At 46.5% G+C, this 27,330-nt stretch overlaps 1 protein-coding gene across 1 annotated transcript; it reads right to left on the bottom strand.

Annotated features, from left to right (window-relative positions):
* Positions 1–947: 947 nt before the first annotated feature.
* TBC1D20 (TBC1 domain family member 20) lies at positions 948–27,070 on the bottom strand. The gene is made up of 8 exons (XM_010361286.2): positions 26,986–27,070; positions 13,124–13,309; positions 10,283–10,363; positions 7,386–7,572; positions 7,116–7,217; positions 5,782–5,923; positions 4,651–4,838; positions 948–4,385 (listed from the first exon to the last, which is right to left on the bottom strand). Exons 1-8 carry the CDS (start codon positions 27,053–27,055, stop codon positions 4,130–4,132), a joined length of 1,212 nt encoding a protein of 403 aa, XP_010359588.2. The 5' UTR covers positions 27,056–27,070; the 3' UTR covers positions 948–4,129.
* Positions 27,071–27,330: the final 260 nt, after the last annotated feature.

The raw sequence follows: 27,330 nt of genomic DNA, 5'->3' as shown, positions 1-27,330 counted from the left end.
GCCCCGTGTCAGGAACCCAGGAGGAAGACCAAATATTTCTTAGTATCCCACACATACCCTTCCTTCAGTTCTCCAATTATCATAATTCTATTCATCCTTCACATTCCACCCTCACCTTCTATGAAAGCGCCCCTGAATTTGCTGCAGGATACAGATTGTTCCTGGAGTGCAGCTCTGGTGTGAGCTTGCAGAGGCAGCACAGTGCCCTGGGCAGCCCTGTGTACCCCACGACTGTCAGATCAAAGGGCAGCGTGACCCTGGCCCACAGTGGCAGGAGCCGAGTGCCATGGCTTGGCCCTGGGAACCTGCACATCTCCCCTCTGGGCCAAGGAAAACGAACAACACAGACAACAGGGCCTCCCTGATGGCCCCGTCCCCAGGGTGGAGGCCCTGTACCGGGCACTGCTCTGCGCTCGCTCGCGCTCCCCAGCCGCCGGCAGTGTCTGGAGGATGTTGGAAAGCTTGGCAAGAGCAGGCTGAACAGCTCCTCTGTGGACAGAAAGGCCATGTGGAGGAGAAGCGGCACATCAAGCTCTGGTTAGGATCCAAAAACAAATGCCAGCTCCTAGGATCCCCAGACCAGGGTGTGAAACGTAGCCCAGAGCACCCCAGACCCGCACCAGTTGCGTCAACTGTGACAGTACCCAGAGTGGAAAAAACATGAACTCAAACTGTGTTTTCCTCCGCTGCTCTCTCAACGCCAAGAGACATCTGTGGCCAAATGTGTTGGGGATTTCTCCCGACACCAAGCAAGCAAGCAATTCTGCAGCCTACACCAGCTGGGTATCCTCCAATTCAATTCAGTGCTGACTGTACCTTTAGTATCTGGAAATGGAATCCACAGGTTCAGGACTCTGTCCCACGCGACTGCCCCCTCTGCACATCGGACTGACCACCCTCTTTGGGTGGGATGATTTGCCAGAGTGGCTCACAAAACTCAGGGAAACTTATGTTTACCGGTTTATTACAAATGTTATTAGAAAGGATACAAGTAAGTAAACAGCCAGATGAAGATATACACTGGGTGAGGTCTGGAAGGGTCCTGGGCAAATGCTGGAGCTTCTGTCCTCATGGAGTGGGGGTGTGCCATCCTCTAGGCACATGGACAAATTCTCATTCCCCTCCCTCCCTCCACATGTTCAGCTCTCCAGAAGCTCCCCAAAGCCTATCTTCCTGGGCCTTTTATGGAGACATCATTGGATAGGCATGGCTGAAGCATGGCAACCATGTTGAGAAGAAACTGGACAAAAAGCATAAGGTCTCAAGCCAGCAAGTCCTGTCTAGATGCTCTTGATCTCTCTGTGCAGCATTCCTCCTTCCCGGGTATGGGGCAGGACCCTCTCTGGAATGAGGGTCTTATGAGCTACAGTCAGATTAGAGTCTGGCATTGAGCAAGTGAAATGAGGGCATAAGGTCACAAACAAAGAGATTCCGTTTTTGAGGCCTGCAGTGCCCCAACAAAGGGCTATGGAAGTGATGAACCAGAACTGTGGACAAAAACATCTACGCACACACACACATATAAAATATCACGGTGCCTTGGGCAGCAGCTGGAGTGTGTGGGTCATACTTCTTGCAGATGAAATAGAAACAGCAGGACTGTAGGTATTGCCCAAGGTCTCCTAGCCAGTCAAAGCCTACCACGAGTCCACAGGCCACGACACAGTTCTGGGCCTGACATGGAAGGTGGGGAGCATCCAGATCAGAGACCATTCCCAGTGAGTGGTGGGCAAGGACAGAATGACAGAAGAGGTGATTAGTAACCACATATGGCTGTTTATTTGATACAGGGCTCTGTACAAAATATTTACACATATTCTTTACAGAATAAGTAAACCACCTGAAGGTAATTAGATAATGCTTTCTTCTCAATGACAGGGAGAATCCTGGTGTCAGCAAAGTTATGAAATAGATAAACATTCTCCTTCCGAGGCCACAACTCAAGCAAATGCCACTTGCTTCCTAGGATCTGAAAAGCTGTGGCCTTGGGACCCTGGTCACATGAACCTCTTTTCCTCAACCCCATCAATTCCTTCAGTATTTACAAACAGGTTTGAGTGCTTGTGGAAGGAGGGGCAGCTGCTGCCGCCCACTGAAATGATGACAAGAGGGCCAGCCTGCTGTGGGAGAGCACTGGGAATATCTGGCGCATCATCACCTCTGGAATAATTTCCTTTGCTCTGATGAATACACCACTTTCTAAATTAATCCATCTACATTAGGCTCACCCCAAGGTGGGGCTCCTGCCATGGACAATGATCCATCACTTTGAGCTTTTTTTGGTTTTAAAGTGCGTAGTGGCCGGGCATGGTGGCTCACGCCTGTAATCCCAGCACTTTGGGAGAACGAGACGGGTATATCACCTGAGGTCAGGAGTTCGAGACCAGCCTGGCCAATGTGGTGAAACCCCCATCTCTACTAAAAATACAAAAATTAGCCAGGCATGGTAGCAGGTGCCTGTAGTCCCAGCTACTCAGAAGGCTGAGGCAGGGAGAACTGCTTGAACCTGGGAGGCAGAGGGTGCAGTGAGCCGAGATTGCACCACTGCACTACAGCCTGGGCAACAGAGACTCCATCTCAGAAAAAAGAAAATAATAATAAAATAAATAAAAATAAAGTGCTTAGTGTAACTCAGTGGACAGGGCTCCCAGCTGCCTGGCATGTGGGACACCCTCCACCCTGCACACAATAGGCATGCAAGGAGGACGGGGGGTCTGGATATGGTGGGGTGCGGTGCTTTTGGTGTGTTCACTTTAAGAAAACACCTGCCAAGAGAGATCAGTGCCCAGGAAAGACCAGGAAAATACAAGTACATGGCTGCTTCATACCATATACCCCAATTCTTTAAAGCAGCAAAAGGCACTTTTTTTTTTCAGGCCAGAGTTAATCTAAAACAAACCTGGCTTTGCTTAGAGGGAAGCTGTTCCGGAAGGACTGAGTGATGCCTCTTGTTCCCTAAGGCCTGGAGAGTCTTTGGAGAAGCTTGGGCAGGGAAGTTGGCTGTTCCAGGCTCCTGCCAAGCTCTTCAGGCTCCATTTGTCCCTTTCTGGGTGCCAGCAAGTTTCCAATGACATTTCCAACCAGGTGGGAGAGACCAGTTGATGAGACAAATCAGACCCAAAAAACGACGCCAAGGTAGTGAATGGGCGCCTATGTGGGAGTAGGATGATTTGAGGAAAACAGGAAGAAAAACTGGTCAGAAAGTGGCACTTTGGAAGTGGAAAGCTGTTTGCAAAGAGCAACTCTGTCTAAAGTGAAATGTTAAACAATCAAGTAGAAAGTAAAATTCAGGATCTTAGAAGCTCATCCTTCTGAAGAGAACTATTTTTTTTTTCTGTGAAGGAACTATTATTACTTTAAAAGTGAGGGTAATTTACATATGGGGTGTATATATTCTAAAAATAGTAACAAAAGTACTTTTTATAAGCAATGTTTTGTGGCTTGTAGAAGAAAACAGGGAGAAAAAAAAAAGGCAGGCAAAACTAGTCTAGGTCTAGGCCCTAAAAATGAGCATTCCTTCCCACTTGACTGGAAATGCCCATTCAATCTCTAGGCGGAAGATAGGTAGGATTTAACGAGTAACCTAGTTCCCGTCTGTCTCTGATTTCTGACCAGCTGATGGAGCTGCTAGTAAGATGGGCCGATCATGCTCCCAGACGAGTCCTTTGGCCTCTTGTTCTCAATCCCAAGCCTGACTCCTTCAGCAGCAGCCCCCTCCTCCTGTGTTCATCGGATGCGGGCAGACCAGGAGCAGTGAAGAGGGCATCCCAGGTTCCAGCTCACTTTCTACGGGGTAACTAGGGCAGCCCAGGCCCAGCAGGTTGCAAAGGCAGCTGGAAGCTTCAGAAACCCACTTCCTCCAACACCAGGGGAGGTGGCAGAGAGCCCATCCAAAGGCCCACTGGGAGGGGCATAAGATTCTGTGCCAGGCCCCCGAGTGCCCTCTGTGTCAGGTAGGCTCTCCTATTGGCCTCTGAAGTAAAGGCAAACACGAACAGGCAGGGCAGGGTGGCAGGAATAGAAAACTCTAGACAGAAACCCTTTTAATAAAGGAAATTCCACCCCTCCCAATCCTTCCATGGAAGGGTGAGACCTTAATGTGATGTAAGAGGAAGGTCTTCTCTGGCTTTCAAGGAAACAGCTGCAGCTGAAACTTAGGGGCCCACTCCAGGGCACTTTTCACCACAGCCAGTGCGGCCGCTCCAAGTGCCACCGTCAGCCCCATCACTGCCAATTTCACAAAGCGGTTGGTCCTTGGTTTGGTCAGGACATCTTTTGTTCGATCTTCAGGCCGCAGAAGTCCCCGAAACCGCTGCCGCAGCACCATATCAGGCCTCTGCTGGGCTGATGCCAGCTCAAAGTCTTTGAAGGTAGAGGCTGCCGTCCTGCAGGGGAAAGAGGCAGAAGGAAGGAAGTGGTATGAAAGAAGAGGAGAAAAGAAAAACTACACCACATAGGCTGCGGGCAGAGCCTTTCATGGCTGGGAAAGCTCTTCTTGATAAAGACCCATACGTCTACAGTGGGGATTCCACTGGCCTAAGCTCAATCTCTGGAAACATGCCCCAATCCTGTCCCACCAGACACAAACCTTCCCTCACTTCTGCTCGTTTACAGCCACCCCCACTCAACCAGTGTCCCAGCCTTGCTCACCTCTCGGCTTGCTGTTGGGCGGCGGCCTCCCGGGCAAGTTCAGATGGGGGAAACTGAACAAAAAGGTCCCCTGCTCTGCTGATCAGTGTCTCATAGGGCAAGTCCTGAGGGATCTGGGACAACAGGTGGTGGACCGAGGCCATGTCACAGTCACAGTCCAGGACTTCCTGCTCGCGATACAACACAATCTGCGGGGAGGTAGTAAAGCCTTGTGGTCAGAGGCCAGACACACGGGGCCTGGGCTGCCTGCATTCCATTATCCTTGGAGATGAATTTAAACTGGTTACAGACAGGACTCAGCCCAAATGTTCAGCAAACTCTTGTATCCATCAAGGAAGTAATAACATATATACTCTCAGTGCTACTCCTACTGTCTGGCCCTTCCTCCGAACTCCCACCACGTGACATGAAAGGCTGACCAGTTACAATCTAAGTCCTTCAGGCACACTGGGCTGCTCAGGTGTCCCTTTAAGTCTTGAAAGAAATGAAGGAGATTCTTTTAGAAGAAAGGAGAAGAATTACTGGGAGTTTCCTGGAGCTCCAGCATAGAAGACATGGTTCAAAACAGGAGAAAGAACAGTCTTGCTCCCTTTAAGCATCTTCCTTCTGACTTTTGGTCCACAAACCCAGATGCTCAAGGGACCAGTGGCCACTGAAAGACTTCCCTGAACTCCCATCTCCACCCCATCCCTCAGGCCCTTCTACTAACTGGAGCCCCCACCCTCCACCACAAGCCACTTCCTTGTCTATCATGGCAGCAGATCTCTTCTTTTCTTAAATCTGGAGTTGGCAGCTTGTACTACTACTTCCCCAATTGTGTTCATCAGCTGAATATATGTTCCAGGCAATGTCAATAGGAACCCTGACACTTCACAATGCAGATTAGCGTTTTAAAGGTTCAGAAGAGCCATGCAGCAAAAAAATCTGATTTTGTTTACCCAGCATTTCACAACTTACTATTTTTTTTGTGACACCCCCATTAATATTGCATAGAATGGTGTCCAGGCACACCAGCCTCAAAAGTGCTGTCTTTTGCATCTTTCCATAATCCCCAGGTTTCCCTTCAGGGAAAATGACCACAGTGGGATGGGTGATGGTGAACCTAGTTGCTGGCTCGTGGCCTGTACCTACCACGGCTGCAAAGTAAATGGGCATCAGTGGGTGGCAGGCCAGGAAGAAGTCATATAACCGCACGACGTGCCTGAAGTCAGACAGGACATGCCCAAACCAGGTGATGAGCCAGCTGAGGGCAAAGATGGTCCCCACCTCAGCACTAAAAACAAAGGAAAGCCAGGTGTCAGATCCTGTGGGCCATCCCTTCCCTCTCTCTGGGCCTTCTTTGTCCTCAGTGCTGGTGAGAAGGAAGCATTAAGGAATAGAATTTCTGGAAAATTCAGCTATCAAGGAATTCAGCATCTTCTCCTCAGAAAATACTTAATACAAAGTCTTTAAGGTGTACCATGACACTAACACCCCAACAGGGTCCTGGCTGCTTTATCTCACTGGGTGCTCTCCTAATGGCCAACAAATGTCAACTACAGGAACGAGAAGCAGTTGTTTTCAGAGAACTACGCCATGATTCTCCTTCTGAGTAAGTCTTACCCTTGTGGGGGGCACAGGTACATATTTCCAGGCCTGAAAACATGACCGCATTAATTTTTCAATCAACATGAGACAAATGAAATATCTTAAGATGTAGCTGCCAGGCGTGGTGACTCACGCCTATAATCTCAGCATTTTGGGAGGCCGAGGTGGGCGATAAATCACCTGAGATTGGGAGTTCGAGATCAGCCTGACCAACATGGAGAAACCCCATCTCTATTAAAAAAACAAAATTAGCCTGGTGTGGTGGCACATGCCTGTAATCCCAGCTACTTGGGAGACTGGGGCAGGAGAATCGCTCGAACCTGGAAGGTAGAGGTTGCGGTGAACTGAGATCACGCCATTATACTCCAGCCTGGGCAACGAGCAAATACTCCATCTCAAAGAAAAAAAGGCATAGCCATTACCTTTTAAAATTTTTTTTAAAAAGAGGCATTGGCCAAGAACACATTTCCAACTAAACAGAGAAGAAACAAAACATCACATGGGATTTGCAAAAAACCAGTTCTTCTCTTTGGTACTTGAGAAATAAAACAACCCATTGTCGGCCTTCTCCTTCTCGCCGCTGGATCCCACAGGACTTCGTGTTTCTCTTGTGGCAATCATCTCAACATCTACCTCGGCATACATACCTTATCCACCTCTCCCCACTAGATGTAAACTCAAGGGATGGGATATGTCCCCCAAAGAGCACAGTCCCCAAAAACTGCTCCAAGAACAGAATTATCCAGATTGCTGGTGACTGGAACAACTTGGGAGAACTTAACAAATCCCCCCAAGACAATGAGGAGCCTGCGCTCGGCTTGTGAGGAAGGGTGTGGGTGTGTGTATGCATGCACACACAAATGCGGACACACATGTACCTCTGCATGAAGTCATGGAGCTCTGGATTCACCTGGTCAATGATGGGCATCAGATAGTTTAATATATGCTTGGTGTTGTCCATTGTTGGATCCATAAAATCCCTGGAAGGAGACAATTCAATAAGCCTGGTCACCAAACACTTAGATCAGGGCTAGAGGTGGCAAGGGCTCAAACTCCTAAAAAAAGTTGACCAGAAAATGGGCCAATGAGTTATCCCCAGGACGGCTGAGGAGTGATGCCTGTCCTCTCATGTTCTTCTGTACTGGTACCTGAGGTGGTGGGTAGATAATTTTTCTACCAGGGATGTTGCCAGCCTCTCGCCTACCACCAGCAGAAATGTGACCACAATGTCATGGTAGCCCTGGTAGTAGTGCAGCTGAGGGTTGCGCTCCAAGATGAGGAGGATGATGTCAATCAGTTCTTCCTGGAGCCCTTCTCTCTGTTCTTCTGGCATGCCTGGGGACAGGAACAGAGAGGAGATGCCTTTGAACATACCAAGCAGCCTAGTTAACAAGGAGGTCGAAGAAGGCCAGCAATGGATTTTCAGAGAAAAAAGGAAAATGAATTACAAATAATTTGGCAACGCATATCAGGATCCACTGTTGATACCACCTGGCATACAGGAAAAGGCAGCCGCTAGCTCTCCAGTGGGGGAAGCTGCAGACACCACCTTAACCAAGTCGCTGCAGTTCATACTGCTGGGACACAGTATTTAACTGCAGTATTTCAACTATGGGAGCCGCAGAAGCCTCTGCCTCCCGATGTGATGCACTGACAGAGCTCAGCATCACGTCTGCAGGATTCCTATCAACAGCACACAGACCTACATCTCATGATGAAGAAATATCCAATACACCCAAAGTAAGAGAAATTTCACAAAAATAACTGGCCTCTCATACAGTACAAAGGAACTGTTCCAGATTAAAAATGGCTAAAGAGATATAATGACAGCATGAGAAACGCATAAATCTTTATTTCCTTTTCCAGTGAAGCACATGACTCGAAGAAATGGTGAAATGTGAGTAAAATCTGTGGATTAGTTAACTATTTTTCAGTGTTGTTACTGATGTTGCTCAGTGTACTGTGAATATGAGAGCCTTATATTTAGAAAATATATCCTGAAACATTTAGGGGTTAAAAGGTGTCATGTTTGCAACTTAAATAGTTCAGAGAAAAAGTGTATGTCTATGTGTAAAGTGAAGGAAAGAGAGAAAGCAGCTAAAAAAGCAAATGTAGTAAAATGTGAAAACAAAAGAAAATCTGGGTAAAAAGTATCTGGGGAATTCTTTGTCCTATTTTTACAACTTTTCAGTAAGTATGAAATTATATAAAAATAAAAAAATGTTAAAGTTGCATGTTCCCCTTTAAACCAAAGCAAACGTTATGGGAAAAACCGATGCTCTTGATCCAAAGATGTATTATAGCTGGAAACAGGGAAGCCTGTCTTGGGAGTTCTTTCAGAGTCCGGAGCTAGTCCTGCCAGCAGTAAAAATGCCAAGCCTTGGCCTCATGAGCCACGTTAGAAGAATGGCACATGCACAGCTTCCCTACACCATTAGCTTTTAGTTACAAACACATACTCAGAGAAAGCAGCTAATGTAAGGGCCCAAACTAAACTGGACAAAGGATTGCAGGTAAGAGCAAAGCTCACCTCTTGCCTATATTTACCCCACCCCTTCTCAAATAGAAAGCATACCCTAAAAGATAAATAAGGAAATGAAGCAAACCCAGGGCTGCTGATAGGTGAAGCAGTGAAAGGAGTGAGAGTAAAAATTAAACCCTGTGTGAATTTTCAGCAGAAGAGCAGTGAGTCAAGCCCAGAAGACCATGAATGGAAAAAGAATATGAAGCCACATGGTAAGTTCAGCCTACAGAAAGAGTATCATAGATACTACATCAACGGAAGAGGAATACAGGGTTCAGAGGGAAAACAGGCTACCTAGGAAAAAATGGGGGCCAGGCACAGTGGCTCTCGCCTCTAATCCCAGCACTGTGGGAGGCCGAGGTATGTGGATCACCTAAGGTCAGGAGTTCGAGACCAGACTGGCCAACATGGTGAAACCCCCTCTCTATTAAAAACACACACACACACAAAATTAGCTGGGCGAGGTGGTGGGCACCTGTTATCCCAGCTACTTGGGAGGCTGATGCAGGAGAACTGCTTGAACCCGGGAGGCGGAGGTTATAGTGAGCTGAGACAGTGCCACTGCACTCCAGCCACATTTCACTCCAGGGCAACAAGAGTGAAACTCTGTCTTTAAAAAAAAAAAAGCGGGGGGGGGAGGCATCTGTCCTGTGTGATCTCATCCAAACCAGCAGGCTACGAAAAGGGAATGGACTGTGGGCATGTGCTTTTATCAAAACCACGCTGGCAGACTACTGCTACCTGGGGATTGCAAAAGTCTGTCCAGGAAGCAGGAATGCCAGCAGGAAAGCAGCCACTTCAACAACAAAAGCCAGGCCACAGCACAGTCCAGAAGAGGGAGGCAGTGAGCTCAGAGGCTTCTGTTCCCTTTAGCAATTCTTTCTTCACAACCTAAGGTGGAGATGCCAGAGGAAGAAAAATAGGTCATCCATGTGGCGTTTGTTGCCCAGTTCCCTTCACTGTGAAAACTGAGACAATGGTCCTTCTTTTCTTTCTTCCGGAAATGAAGAGGTAATTTTAGGAATATATTCTTTTTTTTGTTTTCTTTGTGTTTATTTATTTTTTATCTATCGCTGCTGAACAAATTAAGGAATATACTCTTACACAAACAGGGAATGGCCTCTCTTCCCTCTAAGGAATCTTACATATGTATGCACAAGATACCATTATTTTTAAACCTAATTAAGATATTAATCATTCTTGTTGGTGCCCAATTCCACACCAATCTGCTCTTAAACACCAGACTGATAGCTCTAACAATTCTTATTAACTCCTTTTCGTGGCTTCAAGGAAAAACAAAACCTCTTCTCTCATTCACCACCTCTAGGCCAGGAGAAATTATTTTTGGTTCAGGCTTTCACAGTGGGGGTCTGAAAGTGACCAGGCAACAAAAGGATGACTCAGCAAAAGGAGAGTTCTGAAGGTCCCTGAGGAGGCAGGGTCCAGCATACTAGGTCACATGGTATGACCTGGGACAGATACAGTCTTTCCAAATGTGGCAGGACCGCGAGAGCTTCTCACCAGGAGGAAACCGCCGCAACGACCGCCGGACGTCCAGCAACACTTGTTGGTAGTCCTTGCTCATCTGCCGTAGGTTCTTCCCTATTGAGGGAAAAGGAACGTTACTGCAGGAATGTCTGAGAAGCCAGACCAGAAGCAAAACATTCTAGGATGACGCAAAAGGCCTAGAGGACACATGTCAGCTTTCTCCCAAAGAGCAGGATATGACTCAAGATACAACATTTGGCAGGGAATCCCTAGTTTAGTTCCAAACATAATGTTTCCTGCAAGTCACAATGACCCTAAGAGAAGGGAGCACAGACTTCCCAGGAGGTAATACAATGGGGTGAGAAGGAGAACAAAGATGTAAGGAGAACAGGCGCCTTGTGCAGAAGGCCACTATGCATCACTGGGAACCGCTCTGAATTTCAAAGTCCACAGCTACAAAATGAGGATATTCCCTTCCAAGGATCAAATAAAATCATGAATGTGGGAACAATACATGACTGAAAAAAACCCTAACACCTATAAAATTGTGGGAGCACTAAGCTGTTTAGAAAGGTATACTGAGACTCACACAAAGAACCACCTAACATCTCTTGACCCAGCAATTCTAAAACTAAGATGTTGCAAAGACGAGACAGTCCTTGTGTTCAGCTGGTAAGTCCAATACAGTGTGAAAGTAAGGAGGCAGTCTCTAGCTGTTATATATATAACAAGTGTACATTTTCCCCAAACAAACCAAGTGCTGTATAATAAGCGTACATTTCCCTCGCAACCCAAATCAAAAGCTAGTAAGGCTGGGCAACACTTCCTCACATGCAGGCTTCATGGTATAAGAAGATGAGGGAAGTTTGGAACCTGGTAGAAGAACATCATCTCAGGATTCAGGGTGTGAATATGGCACTGCCTTAGCCTTCCAACAAAAAGCTGACTGCTCTGAAGCAGCCAATTCCAAGGATAGTAACAAGTGGCAACTCGACACCTACTGGGTGACATCATGACACTGTGAACTTTTTGGTGGCAGAAGTCCTGTTTCAATCATCTCCAGTACCTGGCACACAATCATAGCACAACTAATATTTGCCAACTGAATGAAAGAATCCTCAGCACTTGGCATTTTGCCATGATGGCAGGAAAGCTACAAGGTGAGCTGAGTGAATGACCAGCAGGGTGGATTCACTGTTCTGCAGGACTTTTCTTTACTGTTTTCAACTGCATTCCAAGGAACTCTTTTTACTACATAGGCCTTGCATATTAGTTAGGTAACTCTTTTCACAGAATTACAGGATTATACAACTCCAAAGGATCTCAGTATTTCCAAATAAAAAGAGGGTGTTTTCTTTTTTTTTGAGAGTGTCTCCCTCTGTCGCCCAGGCTGGAGTACACTGGCACAATCTCGGCTCATTGCAACTTCCACCTCCCGGGTTCAAGCGATTCGCCTGCCTCAGCTTCCCTAGCAGCTGGAATTACAGGCATGCGCCAACACACCCAGCTAATTTTTGTATTTTTACTAGAGATGGGGTTTCACCATGTTGGCCAGGCTGGTCTCAAACTCCTAATCTCAAGTGATTCACTTGCCTCAGCCTCCCAAAATGCTACAATTACAGGCGTGAGCCACTGTGCCTGGACAAAAGAGGGTGTTTTTGTGTTTAATTTTACTTTACTTTTAGAGATGGGATCTTGCCATGTTGCCCAGGCTGGCCTCAAACTCCTGGGCTCAAATAATCCTGCCTCAGCCTCCCAAGCAACTAAGACTACAGCGGTACACCACCATGTCTGGCTAACTTTTAACTTTTTGTAGACAGGGTTTTGCAATGTTGCCCATGCTGGCTTCAAATTTCCAGTCTCAAGTGATCCTCCTGCCTCAGCCTCCAACAGTGCTGGAATTACAGGTGTGAGCCACCTTGCCCAGCCACAAAATACACATTTTTTTTTTTTTTTGAGACGGAGTCTCGCTCTGTCACCCAGGCTGGAGGGCAGTGGCGCAATCTTAGCTTGCTGCAACCTCCACCTCCTGGGTTCAAGCAATTCTCTGGCTCAGCCTCCCGAGTAGCTGGGATTACAGGCACCCACCATCATACCTGGCTAATTTTTTTTTTTTTTTTTTTCAGTAGAGACGGGGTTTCACCATCTTGACCAGGCTGGTCTTGAACTTCTGACCTCAAGATCCACCCGCCTTGGCCTCCCAAAGTGCTGGGATTACAGGCATAAGCCACGGCGCCCAGCCCAAAATATGCATTTTTAAAAGACACTTGCCAAGCAAGTATGTAGAATAAAGCATACGCATTTTTAATAAACTCACTTGCCTAGGCAATATTTTAATCCCTAATAAAAAAAGAACTTGGCTGGGCATGGTAGCTCACTCCTGTAATCCCCGCACTTTGGGAGGCCGAGGCAGGCGAATCACTTGAGGTCAGGAATTCGAGCCTGATCAACATGGCAAAACCCCGTTTCTACCTAAAATACAAAAATTAGCCAGGGGTGGTAGCGCACATCTGTAATCCCAGCTACTAGGAAGGCTGAGGCAGGAGAATTGCTTGAACCCAGCGGGCAGAGGTTGCAGTAAGCTGAGATTGTGCCATTGCACTCCAGCCTGGGCAACAGAGCGAGATTCCGTCTTAAAAATAAATAAATAAGTAAAATAAAAACAAATAAAAAAAGAACTCATCCCACTTTTGAATTAAATTCTACTTATCGGTTTGGCCTTATTTTCAGAGTGGGCCCAAGCATTTCCCAAAATACTCTAGATTTATTCATATACCCTTGGTTTGAAAGGACCATAAAAATTAAAGATCCTGGACTTCTTTTCTCCCTGTCTCCTAGATACGCTCCCCTCACAGCCTCCCCGACTCCCCTTACCTGATATAGGAGGTGGGTCATTGGCATTGACATTGAGGAGCTTGGGCCACACTTTTCGTCTGATCTCATCAGTCAGGAGCCCTCCTTCACTGATAGCCATGCGTCTAAGGGCAGCCACATCAGTGGGATCACTGTTCAGAGCCTGGTGTATCTCTGCCACTTTCTTTTTCCTTTTGGCGTTAAAGTCTGAAAACAAGGATAGGGAAGAATTAGGCGTCCATTCAGCACGTGCACGTTTTCTGCCTAGGACTCAATCTCCTTTTTGATGCGAGGTACAGGTAGTATCTCCTCTGAGCTCTAAGACTGCCTGCTGGCATAAAGTCTCATAGCCACATGCACTATCATTTCAGGCCCAGTCTACTGGGCCTCATGGGGGAGGGCTTGGAGAGCCCATTATAAAACAGATTTTAAATCGCCAATTTTTAAAAAGAGAGTCTCTTTTTATAGGTCTGAACCAAAAATCATAGACACAGACTGGAAATAATTATTAGTTGTTGTTTTTAAGAGACAGTGTCGGCTGGGTGCGGTGGCTCACGCCTGTAATCCCAGAACTTTGGGAGGCCGAGGCAGGCGGATCACAAGGTCAGGAGTTTGAGACCAGCCTGGTCAATATGGTGAACCCCCGTCTCTACTAAAAATACAAAAATTAGCTGGGCATGGTGGTGGCTCAGGAGGCTAAGGCAGAAGAATCACTTAAACCTGGGAGGCGGAGGTTGCAGTGAGCCGAGATCGTGCCATTCCACTCCAGCCTGAGACAGAGTGAGACTCTGTCTCAAAAAAAAAAAAAAAAAAAAAAGATAAGTAAAAAAAAAAGATGTGTTAAAATCAGACAGATCTTGGTTCACATCCTGGGTCTGCCACTTATCTGATCCATAATCTTGGGCAGATGACTTCCCTGCTCTGGGCCTCTGGACTGACACCCTCTTGTCAGGATAGTTACCATGGTACACAGTAGACACTTACTAAAATTTAGTTCCTCTCCTCACTCTGAAACAACACGTATTTTACAAATCAACCTACAGATATTTAATTAGTACGTAATATGCAAAGCACTAAGGACATATACTGTGTAACAAGCAAGGAATTATAATTACAGTAAATGTTCAGTAAACTCAGGCATATCTAGCAGTTAGTGTCAATGTTTTCATAAAATAATGTCTGTTCATTCTTAATTCCCAAACTTCACAGAGCATATACATCTCTTACTGTAACAATTTTTTCCTGTTGTTTAGATAGGAAAAATGCATGTCACCAAAACTCAGTATTACATTGAAAACAAAACCACATGAAAAGGTCTCCTGTTACACATTACTACAACTGGTAAAAACATTAGAATCACATAGAGATTTTTTTTTTTTGAGATGGTGTCTTACTCTGTCGCCCAGGCTGGAGTGTAGTGGTGCAATCTCAGCTCATTGCAACCTCCCCGTCCCAGGTTCAAGTGATTTTCCTGCCTCAGCCTCCCGAGTAGCTGGGATTACAGGCATGCACCACCACGCTCAGCTAATTTTTTTTTTTTTTTTTTTGACGGGGTTTCACCATGTTGGCCAGGGTGGTCTCAAACTCCTTACCTCAAGTGATCCACCTGCCTCAGGCTCCCAAAGTGCTGAGATTACAGGCGTGAGCCACCACGCCTGGCCAACACGGAGATGTTTTCAAAACCAAAGTGTCAAAGGGTACTTGGGTTTCCAGTGTGGCTGGTGGGGTGAGAGGCTGTGACACTGCATACAAAGGAACTGTTTCTTAAAAACCGTAATAAGTAATGTTTTAAGCATCTTACATCCTTATGCGATAGTCTGTTATTCATAGGCATTTTGCCATGTTTAAACTGCTTTTTAGGGCTGGTCCCCCATGTGGTGCTGTTTACAACTCATTCATCACAATCAGATTTCTTTGTTCCTTTTCCACTCTCACTGCTTTACTTGACTAGCCTTCAAATAAATAAATAAATACATAAATAAATAAACAAATAACTTTTTAAGGAAATTGGTTGGGAATTTGTGGTTTTCACAATTTTTTTCTATCATATTTCTATCATATTTTTCTATGTGAAATAACAGAGTATTGCTTTTTGTCCTTTTGGCTAAGATCAGGGGGGATAAAGGAGTAAAAGGCTCTGAGAGTTTGCATACAGAATGTCTGCTTTTAGGGACGACTTGCTGAAGTTTAAACGGATGATGCCTGTATTTCGGTTCTTTCTGGTTGTCGGTACCATTGAGAAAATATGTCAAAAACACAAGAAACATTACACAAGACAACACCAAATGTCACAAGGCAGTAGACTATAATTGTCAAAAAAGGCGCATGCAGACAATAATGACCAAGAGCTCAGACACTACAGTGGTCAGGGCCAAGCTAACCTGAGAACTGTACCTTAAAAAGGAAGGGGAGCAAAACTCTCTTGACATGCTTAACTGTGATGTTTAACGGACATCCTTGCAGTGCAAGACAACCTTTTTAAAATAAATTCTCGGCCGGGGACAGTGGTTCACGTCTGTAATCCCAGCACTTTGCGGGGCCAAGGCAGGCAGATCGCCTGAGGTCAGGAGTTTGAGACCAGCCTGGCCAACATGGTGAAACCCTGTCTCTACTTTAAAAATACAAAAAAATAGCCAGGCATGGTGGCGGGTGCCTGTGGTCCCAACTAGTCGGAGGCTGAGGCAGGAGAATCACTTGAACCCGCAAGGTGGAGGTTATAGTGAGCCGAGATAGCGTCACTTCACTTCAGCCTGAGCGTCAGAGCAAGACTTTGTCTCAATCAATCAATCAATCAATACATTCTCTCGGCTTCAGACCCACCTATCTTTGGTCTCTTAAGTTAAATCCAAAGCAGCACCCATCACATCTGCCTTTTCTTCACTTTTGTCTCCCATTGCTTCTGGATACCTTCTTCCTTTTCCTGCAAAGCCTATTCTGCTGGAGTGGAAAAGTCCAACGCCTTGAGACCAGGATCTTGCTCAGTCACCCAAGATGGACTGCAGTGGCACAATCATGGCTCACTGCAGCCTCAACCATATGTATATAGTTTAAATAAATCAGTAAATCAATAAATTCTCTCTTAATGATGGTTCAAGCCTCACCACTTGATTAGGAGAATCAGCATAACCTGTAGGATCTTACTTGGAATTGAATTCTGTATTGTAATTTTGTTCCTGTTCATTTTTAAATTTTATTTTTGTTTCACTGGAAAGATGATGCTCAGTTTTACATGTTAAAAGTGTAGGAGCAAAAGGCCAGGTGCAGTGGCTCACACCTGTAATCCCAGCACTTTGGGAGGCCGAGGCAGGTGGATCACGAAATCAGGCGTTCGAGACCAGCCTGACCAACATGGTGAAAACCCCATCTCTAATCAAAATACAAAAATTAGCCTGGCCTGGTGGCGCATGCCTGTAATCCCAGCTACTCAGGAGGCTGAGGCAGGAGAATTGCTTGAACCCCAGTGGCGGAGGTTAGAGTGAGCCAAGATCGCACCACTGTGCTCCAGCCTGGGAAGCATAGTGAGATCCATCTCAAAAACAAACAAACAAACAAAAGTGTATGAGTTAAGGGAGCCAGGTACAATGGCTCACGCCTGTAATCCCAGTGCTGTGGAGGGCCGCAGTGTGAGAATCACTTGAGCCCACAAGATCGAGAACAGCCTGGGCAACAAAGTGAGACCCTGTCTCTACAAAAAGTACGAAAAGTTAGCCAGGCATGGTGGTCCCAGCTACTTAGGAGGCTGGGGCGAGAGGATCACTTGAGCCCAGGAGCATAAGGCCGCAATGAGCTATGATAGCACTGCTGCACTTCAGCCTAGGTGACAGAGCAAGACCCTATTATCAAGGCACTGGACTTTTCCACTCCAGCAGAATGGGCTTGGCAGGAAAAGGAGGAAGGTATCCTGGTGACCTGTCTCTAAAAACAAAAACAAGGCCGGGCACGGTGGCTCACGCCTGTAATCCCAGCACTTTGGGAGGCCGAGGCGGACAGATCACCTGAGATCAGGAGTTCGAGACCAGCCTGACCAACACGGAGAGACCCCACCCCTACTAAAAATACAAAATTAGCCGGGCATGGTGGCGCAGGCCGGTAATCCCAGCTACTCAGGAGGCTGAAGTAGGAGAATTGCTTGAACCCAGAGGACAGAGGTTGCAGTGAGCTGAGATCGCAGAACCCACCATTGCACTCCAGCCTGGGCAACAAGAGCAAAACTCCGTTTCAAAACAACAACAACAACAACAGGCCAGGCGCAGTGGCTCACGCCTGTAATCCCAGCACCGTGGGAGGCCGAGGCGGGCAGATCACCTGAGGTCGGCAGTTGGAGGCCAGCCTGAACAACATGGAGAAACCCCATCTCTACTAGAAGTACAAAAAATTATCTGGGCATGGTGGCACATGCCTGTAATCCCAGCTACTCGGGAGGCTGAGACAGGAGAATTGCTTGAACCTGGGAGGCAGAGGTTGCAGTGAGCCCAGACGATGACATATGCCACTGCACTCTAGCCTAGGCAACAAGAGCAAAATTCTGTCTCAAACAAACAAACAAAAAAACCAAAAGCAGCCAGGGACTGTGGCTCATGCCTATAATCCTACCCCCCCCCCTTTTTTTTTTTTGAGACAGAGTCTCGCCCTGTCACCCAGGCTGGAGTGCAGAGACACAATCTCGGCTTACTGCAACCTCCACCTCCCAGGTTCAAGTGATTCTCCTGCCTCAGCCTCCTGAGTAGCTGGGATTACAGGCGTGCGCCACCATGCCTGGCTAATTTTTTCTTTTCTTTTTTGTATTTTTAGTAGAGACAGGGTTTCACCATGTTGGTCAGGCTAGTCTCGAACTTCTGACTTGGTGACCTGTAAGTCTCAGCCTCCCAAAGTACTGGGATTACAGGCGTGAACCACCACACCCAGCCTATCCCAGCACTTCAGGAGGCCGAGGCAGGTGGATCACTGAGGTCAGGAGATTTGAGACCAGCCTGGCCAACATGGTGAAACACCATCTCTATTAAAAATACAAAAATTAGGCCAGGCGCAGTGGCTCACACCTGTAATCCCAGCACTTTGGGAGGCCGAGGCGGGCGGATCATGAGGTCAGGAGATCAAGACCATCCTGGCTATCATGGTGAAACCTCATCTTTACTAGAAAAATACAAAAAAATTAGCCAGGCGTGGTGGCGGGCGCCTGTAGTCCCAGCTATTCGGGAGGCTGAGGCAGGAGAACAGAGTGAACCTGGGAGGCGGAGCTTGCAGTGAGCCAAGATTGCACCACTGCACTCCAGCCTGGGGCACAGAGCGAGACTCTGTCTCAAAAAAAAAAAATTAGCTGGGCATGGTGGCAGTCACCTGTAATCTCAGCTACTCAGGAGGCTGAGGCAAGAGAATCGCTTAAACCTGGGAGGTGGGGAATGCAGTGAGCCGAGATCATGCCACTGTACTCCAGCATGGGTGACAAGAGCAAAACTCTGTCTCAAAAAAAAAAAAAAAAAAAAAAAAAAAAGGCAAAAAGAACATGGATTCACCTGCTTATATAAGAAAAAAGGGGGGAAAAAAAGTACGAGTTGCCTTGGTACAATAAAACTAAATATGTATACACATAAAGGAAAGGAAGGACATTCAGGGCCTGGGATGAAGGGTACAGACGAAGGGCCAGGAGATACGGCCCTTCCATTTGACAGTAAATAGACTAATGCAAAAACATTTATGTAGTATATATTAGACGCAAGGCACCAGAGTTCATGTGAAGTGGAAGATATCACCAGAAGGCAGGGTAGATTTTAGAAAGGACTAACATCAGAAGGTACATTAGATTTTAGAAGGGACACTAAGCAGCTTCCCTAGCAATGTTCTAGTCTGAGACTATAGTCTACAAACTGTTTCCATGACAAAGCTGTACATTATTATTATTATTTTATTTTAATTAATTTATTTTTTTTGCAACAGAGTCTTGCTTTGTATCCCAGGCTGGAGTGCAGTGGAGCAATCTTGGCTCACTGGAACCTCTGTCTCTCGGGTTCAAATGATTATCGGGCCTCAGCCTCCCAGGTAGCCAGGATTGTAGGCGCATGCTGCCACCACGCCTGGCTAATTTTTTTGTGTTTTAGTAGAGATGGGGTTTCACCATGCCAGGCTGGTCTTAAACTCCTGACCTCAAGTGATCTGCCTGCCTCAGCCTCCCAAAGTGCTGAGATTATAGGCATGAGCCATCACATCCAGCCCATTATTAACATAAATTAAAGTTGGTTCTAGTAAGTCACAGGTGAGCTACCTATGAGACCTGAAACATAAAAACCACATAAACAGAGGCACTAACTGGTTTGGAGTCATGTGCAATTGGAGGTGCAGACAGAAAGATAATACAAGTGACTTTTCACCTCGGTAAATCTGCCCTCCTGGCTTCACTGCTGTTTCCTGGTAACCTAGTCGGGTGACCATTTGTTCTCGTTTGTCTGAGATCTTCCTGGTTTATACCTAGAGTACTGGCAAATTGTTCACAGCAAACCCTTTTTGCTCCCAGTACTTTCAAATATGTCCCAGTTTGGATGCCAAATTAAATGGTTACCCTACCTAGAAATCATTAAAAATAAAACCCCTTCTGGGCACACCTGTAATCCCAGTACTTTGGGAGGCCGAGGTGGGCAGATAACCTGAGGTCTGGAGATCCAGATCAGCCTGACCAACATGTTGAAACTCTGTCTCTACTAAAAATATAAAAATTAGCCAAGTGTGGTGGTGCACGCTTATAGTCCCAGCTACTCAGGAGGCTGAGGCAGGAGAATCGCTTGAATCCAGGAGGCAGAGGTTACAGTGTGCCGCGATCGCGCCACTCTACTCCAGACTGGGCAACAGAGTGAGACTCTGTCTCATAAAATAAATAAATAAAAAATAAAATAAAATAGGCTGGTGGCTCATGCCTGTAATCCTAGCACTTTGGGAGGTCGAGGCAGGCAGATCACCTGAGGTCAGGTGTTCCGAGACGAGCCTGATCAACATGGCAAAACCCTGTCTCTACTAAAAATACAAAATTAGCCAGGTGTAGTGGCGGGTGCCTGTAATCCCAGTTACTTGGGAGGCTGAGGCAGGAGAATCGCTTGAACCCAGGAGGTGGAGGTTACAATGAGCTGAGATCGTGCCATTGCACTCCAGCCTCGGCAACAAGAGCAAAACTCTGTCTCAAAAAAATAAATAAATAAAATAGAAATAAAAATAAAATAAAATAAAAAGCACTGCCGGCATGGTTTTTAGTTGAGACGGGGCTCATGCCTATAATCCCAGCACTTTAGGAAGCCAAGGTGGTCGGATTGCTTGACCCCAGTATTTGGAGAGCAACCAGCCTGCGCAACATGGCAAAACCTTGTCTCTACAAAAAATAGCTGGGTGTGACAGCGTGCACCTGTAATTCCAGTTGCTTAAGAGGCAGAGGCGGGTTGTAGTGAGGCATGATTGTGCCACTGCACTCCAGCCTGGGTGACGGAGTAAGGCTCTGTCTCAAAAACAAACAAAAATCTCCAGTTTCTTCTGTCAGCATAGCACCTAGTCAATTGTTCATGAGATGTGTCAAGCTCTTGACTCAGGTGTCTCCTTCCACCCATTCATCCGCCTGCCCATTTGTCCAGGCATTCTTCAGTCTGTCACTTAATGAGTGTCTACTTGTACTAAGTAAGCACTGTACTGGGTATAAAAAAGATGAACTACTCCCTCCCAGCCCTTGAAGGGCTTACAGCAGGGACACAAACAATTATTATATATAATAGAATCTGAGGGATTATGAAAATCCAGAGGAAAGAATGACTATTTCTTTGTTTTTTTTTTTTGAGATGGAGTTACGCTCTTGTTGCCCAGGCTGGAGTGCAGTGGCACAATCTCGGTTCACCGCAACCTCCGCCTCCTGGGTCCGAGCAATTTTCCTGCCTCGGCCTCCAGAGTAGCTGGGATTACAGGCATTCACCACCATGCCTGGCTAATTTTTTGTACTTTTAGTAGAGACGGGGTTTTGTCATGTTGGTCAGGCTGGTCTCGAAATCCTGACCTCAGGGGATCCGCCTGCCTCGGCCTCCCAAAGTGCTGGGATTACAGGAGTGAGCTACCGTGCCCGGCCAAGAATGACTACTTCTAAAGCAGTCAGGAAAGGCTTCACCAAGAACATATTCTGGATCCTTCTTTTCAATTTTTTCTTTTTTTTTTTTTTTGAGATGGAGTTTCACTCTTGTTGCCCAGGCTGGAGTGCAGTGGTGTGATCTCGGCTCACTGCAACCTCCGCATCCCAGGTTCAAGCGATTCTCCTGCCTCAGCCTCCCGAGTAGCTGGGATTACAGGCATGCGCCACCACACCTGGCTAATTTTGTATTTTTGGTAGAGATGGGGTTTCTCCATGTTGGTCAGGTTGGTCTCGAACTCCCAACCTCAGGTAATCCACCCACCTCGACCTCCCAAAGTGTTAGGATTACAGGTGTGAGCCACCGCATCTGGCCCTTCTTTTTAATTTTTATTTATTTATTTAGACAGGGTCTCACTCTGTTGCCCTGGCTGGAGTACAGTGGCATAATCACAGCTCATTGCAGCCTCAACCTCTAGGGCTCGAGCGATCCTCCCACCTCAGACTTCTGTGCCACCATGCCTAATTTTAAAAATTTTTTTATAGAGGTGGGGTCTCACTGATCTTGAACTCCTAGGCTCAAGCAATCCTCCTGCCTCAACCTCCCAAAGTGCTAGGATTACAGATGTGAGCCACCACACTGGGCTCTGGTACCTTCTTAAAGAAAATTTTGCCAAAGGGAAGAGTGTGTTAAGGGAAAACTACCCCAGGCAGAAGAAAATAGTTATATGCAAAGACCTTGTCACATGAAAGAAACACCATGTCCAGGAAACAAAGAGTTCTAAGACGCTGAAGTGCCAGGCAAAGGGAGAGAACGGAAGCAGGTAGCACCGCAGTAAGAGGCTGGGCTGGATTCATCCCGCAAAGGAGTCTGGGTTTATCCTGCACTCAGGAGGAACACAGGGAGGGATTTTACTTTGGGCCTGAGGGCCATCCTTTGGAAGACCAGGCTATATGTTTTCAAGAGGGGTCAAAAACACGCAGGAAACAGAGAAGACTTTTTATATAACATTGGTGAAGGCAAAACCTGAGAAGAATTTAATTTCCAACAAAGAGAAAAAAATCTAACATATTTAATTTTTTTTAACTTGGGAGTACCCCTGCACTTTCCACACATCACAAATTGACAGCACTTGAGCGGCAATACTGAATACTGCTTGAGGGAAGCTGACATTCAGAAATCTTGTTAACCTATTTGCTAAGAGTATGATAATTTTTCTTCAGTTTGTTTAGACATACATCCACCTCACCTCTCTTTCTAAATGTTATTTGGCAAACTGGGGGAAAGGAAATCTTGTATCTTGGGGGGAAAAACACTATGCAGTCAACTGAATTTCCATGAGGTTTTGACAAACCATTTGCCAGAATGTCACTTAATTCTGAACTCAAATCCTCAAATCATACCTCCCATAACTCATTTCTCTTAAGATTCTGTTCCAATTTTTTTTTTTTTTTTTTTTTTTTTTTTTTTTTTTTTTTTTGAGGCAGGGTCTTACTCTGTCACCCAGGCTGGAGTACAGTGACACGATCGTGGCTCACTGCAGCCTTGACCTCCTGGGCTCAAGTGATCCTCCTGCCTCAGCCTCCCAGGTAGCTGGGACCACAGACGGGCTCCATCTGGCCCAGCTACTGTGTGTGTGTGTGTGTGTGTGTGTGTGTGTGTGTGTGTGTGTGTATTTTTTTTTGGTAGAGGAAAAAAAAATGTTGCCCAGGCTGATCTTGAACTCCTGGATTCTAGTGATCCACCCACCTCCATCTCCCAAAGTGCTGGGATTACAGGCGTTGAGCCACCATACCTGGCCTCCAATTCTATTTTTAATACTGCATTTCAAAATTTACTTACTATTTCAAAATTTTTGGCACTCTGTGGGAATGCAACAAATACATGCAGAATATAATAAGTGATTTAGTTTATTGTTCCTCTGGAAAAAACTGGCTTGCAGTAAATGACATTATTTTTCCCATACTATTAAGATGATGCTCACTGCAGAACTCTCTAAACAGATCTGCAGACTCTTTGGCCTATTTGTAAAACTACCGGTGTTTCCCGAGTAGGATGCTGCCCCAGTGTGGATTTCGACTGCTGTTTTTTTCAGGCCCCAACACCACCTTCCTCAACCCCACACCCTAGTGATTAAATGTCAGTGGCCAATGGAGAAAGCACTCCCACGTGTGCCACTCTGACAAATACTTTAGTCCAACTAAATGTATAGATTTTCATTGTGACATAAAAAGGGAAGAGGAAACAGAAAACTCAAGTGAGCAAAAGATGTATGAATTACAGAGTGAGATCAACTGCTAGATGACACAAGGAGGGAGGTTAGCAGCATCTCCACTGAAAAACAAATTCACAGACATCCTGTTTATTTCCGAAAGAGAAACACCATAGAGCTATTCTTGGCATGTTCAGGAAAAGATTAAAATAAATGCTTATTATGTATTGTATTTCAAGATAAACTTTATAGATTTAGAGCAGGACACACATTTCTGGACTTGAGAATGCCATATCTGGCTTGGAATAAAAGCCCACATTTCATCTAGAGGTAGAATGTATGCCATTCTAATCTCCCTCAATCCTTTCTTCTCCAATTTCTTTATTGCCCCATTTACAAGAGACTGCACTATTATTCCAAAGCCGAAACCTTCCAAATTCCTTTATAGTAGAGGTCTTGGCTATCATAACCATGATGGAACGAAATGACTGTCCTACAGCTGGCTGCAAAATATAAGACTGCTATAAATAAATCCCTGATGCCTGAAAAGTAATTCATTCGACAGAGGAAGATAGGTATGACTTTGGCCTACTCTTCATTAGAATGCTTATTTTTATTTATTTATTGATAAAGAGTGCAAAGCAGACTTCATTTGAGGGGTACCACAGCAACAGGTATAGAAATAACTGCAACAGGGTCTTGTAGTCAGGGAGGGAGATCAGACTCAACTCCCTAAAATGCTAATTTTAACAATGGGACACTTTAACTGAACTGTTGTTCTTTTTTTTGAGACGGAGTCTCGCTTTGCCTCCCAGGCTGGAGTGCAGTGGCACGATCTGGCTCACTGCAAGCTCCGCCTCCTGGGCTCACACCATTCTCCTGCCTCAGCCTCAGAGTAGCTGGGACTACAGGCGCTCAACACCACACCGGCTAATTTCTTGTATTTTTAGTAGAGACAAGGTTTCACCGTGTTAGCCAGGAGGATGGTCTCGATCTCCTGACCTCATGATCTGCCCGCCTCGGCCTCCCAAAGTGCTGGGATTACAGGCGTGAGCCACCGCGCCCGGCCTGAACTGTTGTTCTTAATGGTTCAGATAAAGATGACACAACCCACTACTGTCTTATATTTCTCCCAACTCTGGCTACAGAATCCAGGTAAAGATTTCTGCCTCCTCAGAGTAACAGGCATGTCCAAAGTCACCTGGATTAGAGCACTAAATAACAACTAAAGATGACCACTATCCATGCCTCCTCTACAAGTTTTTTCATGTATTTTTTTCATATCACCAAAACAAATATTAACTTGGATCAACTAATTTATATAATGGAATCTCGTGTGAGAGTACAAAATTCCATACTGATTATTTGGTTTAAGCTTGCATTATCATAAAAGCTTTACAGTCTTTAAACTGAAGTTAAGCTCACATTAAGCAATGGATAGTCTTAAAACAATGGAGGGTTGGGGACGTATTGTGTGGAGGGAGGGAGACAGACATCCCCCTACACCCACCCACAACTCCTGACATTGACATTGGAAATTAACTTAAAAATTCATGCCTGTAGTCCCAGCTACTCAGGAGGCTGAGGTGGGAGGATTGCTTAAGTCCAGGAGTTGGGAGGTGACAGTGAGCTTTGACTGTGACACTGCACTCCAGCCCAGGTGACAGAGCAAGATCCCATCTCTCAAAAAAAAAAAAAAAAAAAAAAAAAATGCTTTAACTCCATGTCTCTACCAGAAGACCACAGCAGGAGAGGAAAACCTTATTTCAGTCTGGGTAAGAGTCCTATTAAACACAAAATAAAACAAAGTAGCCTCTGTTTTTGGAGGTCTTAACTAGTAGTTTCTACAAAACAGTATCCAAATTAGCAAAGATTCTGTTAACTACCTGGAACATAAAGCAGGTTATAAAGACTTAAGAATGTTTCACCCCTATAATGGAAAAAAACAGTCTAGTGAGTAAACCAATCTGATCATAAATGCTACAAAAGACGGATAGCACTAGGAACTTTGCCAACAATACTCTGATATGATTAAAAAACAAAACAGTAACAAAAACAAAAAACCTCATTTTTAAATTTGTCCCATTCATCCAGAGAAGCAAAATCAAGGAAACTAGAGGCGGTAAAGTCTTGCAACAGACACACAGCTGCACTGCCAACAGGTCACGAGACCCATGCTGCCTAGGGCATTGACTATTATGCCATAAGGACAGACATCACACAAACACCAGTAATGAAAGGGTTACGGTGCCAAAGGGTTCAGAGCTCCACTTCCATTCAGTATCAGAACATGAGAAAAAGAGAAAAAACAGAAAATGAGCCCAAATAAAATATAAAATAAAATATGAATACCAGCAGCTTCCTCAAAATACGTGGGCTGAATAACGTGTTTGGCTCTGTTATGGGTACCATCCATCAGAGGACTGGAAATGGGGAAAGTCACCTTAGTCTTCCTCAAGGAAAAAAGATTATTTAACTTGGTTCACGGTGTACATTCATAATTTTAACTGTCATGTATTTATTGAAAAACATTTGAGAACATAATGTGCAACAAAAACATGAGTTCACAGAAATGGTCCAAACTAAGAGTATAAAAATAGAATCGCTTTGTATACAATAATTTACTCATTATTGAGATAGGGTCTCCATCTGTCACCCAGGCTGGAGTGCAGTGGCGCAAATCATAGAGTAGCCTCCAAGTCCTGGGTTCAAGCGATCCTCCCGCCTCAGCCTCCTGAGTCGTTGGGATCACAGGCTCGAGCCTCCACATCCGGCTTTTTAAAAAAAACTTTTTGTAGAGATGAGACCTCGCTATGTTTCCCAGCCTGACCTCGAAATCCTGGCCTCAATCGATCCTCCAACCACGGCCTCTCAAAGCGCTGGGATTACAGGCGCGAGCCGTAGCGCCAGGTCGCTTTTACACAACTAAACAACATTAAAATAGGTGGCAGAAGACAGAAAGTCGATTCGTGGTTGCCAGGCTTCGTGAATACTGGAGAATGGGGAGTGCCTGCTAATGGGTAAGGGTTTCATTTCGGAATCAGACAGCGGCGATGGCTGCACAACTTTGTGACTGTGCTAAGAATCACTGAACTGTGCACCTTAAAGGGAGAATTGTATGGTAATTAAATCGGCGGTACGCGGACAGCGCGTCAATCAAGCCGGCGACAGTGAATGAAGTTCGGGAGAGCTGCTTTCCCTCGGGGAGGCGGCTCCGTGAGTCTGCGGACGTGGCGGAAGCCTGGGACAGGGTGGGCCTGCCCACGCTCGGGGAGTCCCGGTCCTCTCCAGACGGAAGAAAGCCGGGGCTCGGAGCTCCCGCCCGCTCTACTGCCTGGGGACGCTACTCTGCCGCCAGGCTCCCTCGGGTCAGCTCGGCACCCGCCCGAGCCCCCCAGTTCCAGGCCCTCTCCCCATCAGACGTGCCCCGGGCCCTCCGCCTCTTCCTCTCCCGCCGCCCGGAACCCCGCCGCAGCCCCGGGTCGCCAGCCCGCGCCCCTCCGGCACCGCCTCCGCCACCAGCTGCCACTGCCCCCTGGGCCGCCCTCGCAGGCCGCTCCCGGCGCCCTGGTCGGCTTCCGTACCTGCCTTCTCCGCGCCGCCGTCCCAGTGGCTGGAGTTGGGGCCGTCGCCCTGCGCACTCCGGAGGGCCATGCCCCGGGGGCCCGGGCCCCCACCCGAGCCCCGGCTGGTGGCGGAGCCGGGAGAAAACGCGGCTCCGACCGCGGGACGTAGCGCCCGCTCGGCATCGGCAGGCTCCGCTCGGTCGGCCAGCGGCGCGCAGGCGCGAAGGCCCCCCGCTGGCCCCGCCCCGCGCCGGCACGTGACCCTGCGCTACGCCTGGCCGCGGAAGGAGCGCAGTGAGCGCTCTGAGAAGTTAGTTTCCTCTGCGCTGTAGGCTCTACGGTGTAGAGTGTGGCGCTCTTAAG

The sequence above is a fragment of the Rhinopithecus roxellana genome, chromosome 13, assembly GCF_007565055.1.
Source record: "Rhinopithecus roxellana isolate Shanxi Qingling chromosome 13, ASM756505v1, whole genome shotgun sequence".
Taxonomy (NCBI): Eukaryota; Metazoa; Chordata; class Mammalia; order Primates; family Cercopithecidae; genus Rhinopithecus; species Rhinopithecus roxellana.
This window is presented reverse-complemented; position numbering and strand designations above follow the sequence as displayed.

Coding starts and splice junctions, on each gene's coding strand:
- TBC1D20 (XM_010361286.2), bottom strand. CDS start 27,055: ATGGCCCTCCGGAGTGCGCAGGGCGACGGCCCCAACTCCAGCCACTGG. Junction 10,364..13,123: donor TGACCCACCTCCTATATCAG/GTAAGGGGAGTC, acceptor TTCCCTCAATAG/GGAAGAACCTACGGCAGATG. Junction 5,924..7,115: donor CTCCATGACTTCATGCAGAG/GTACATGTGTGT, acceptor CTTTGTTTTTAG/TGCTGAGGTGGGGACCATCT.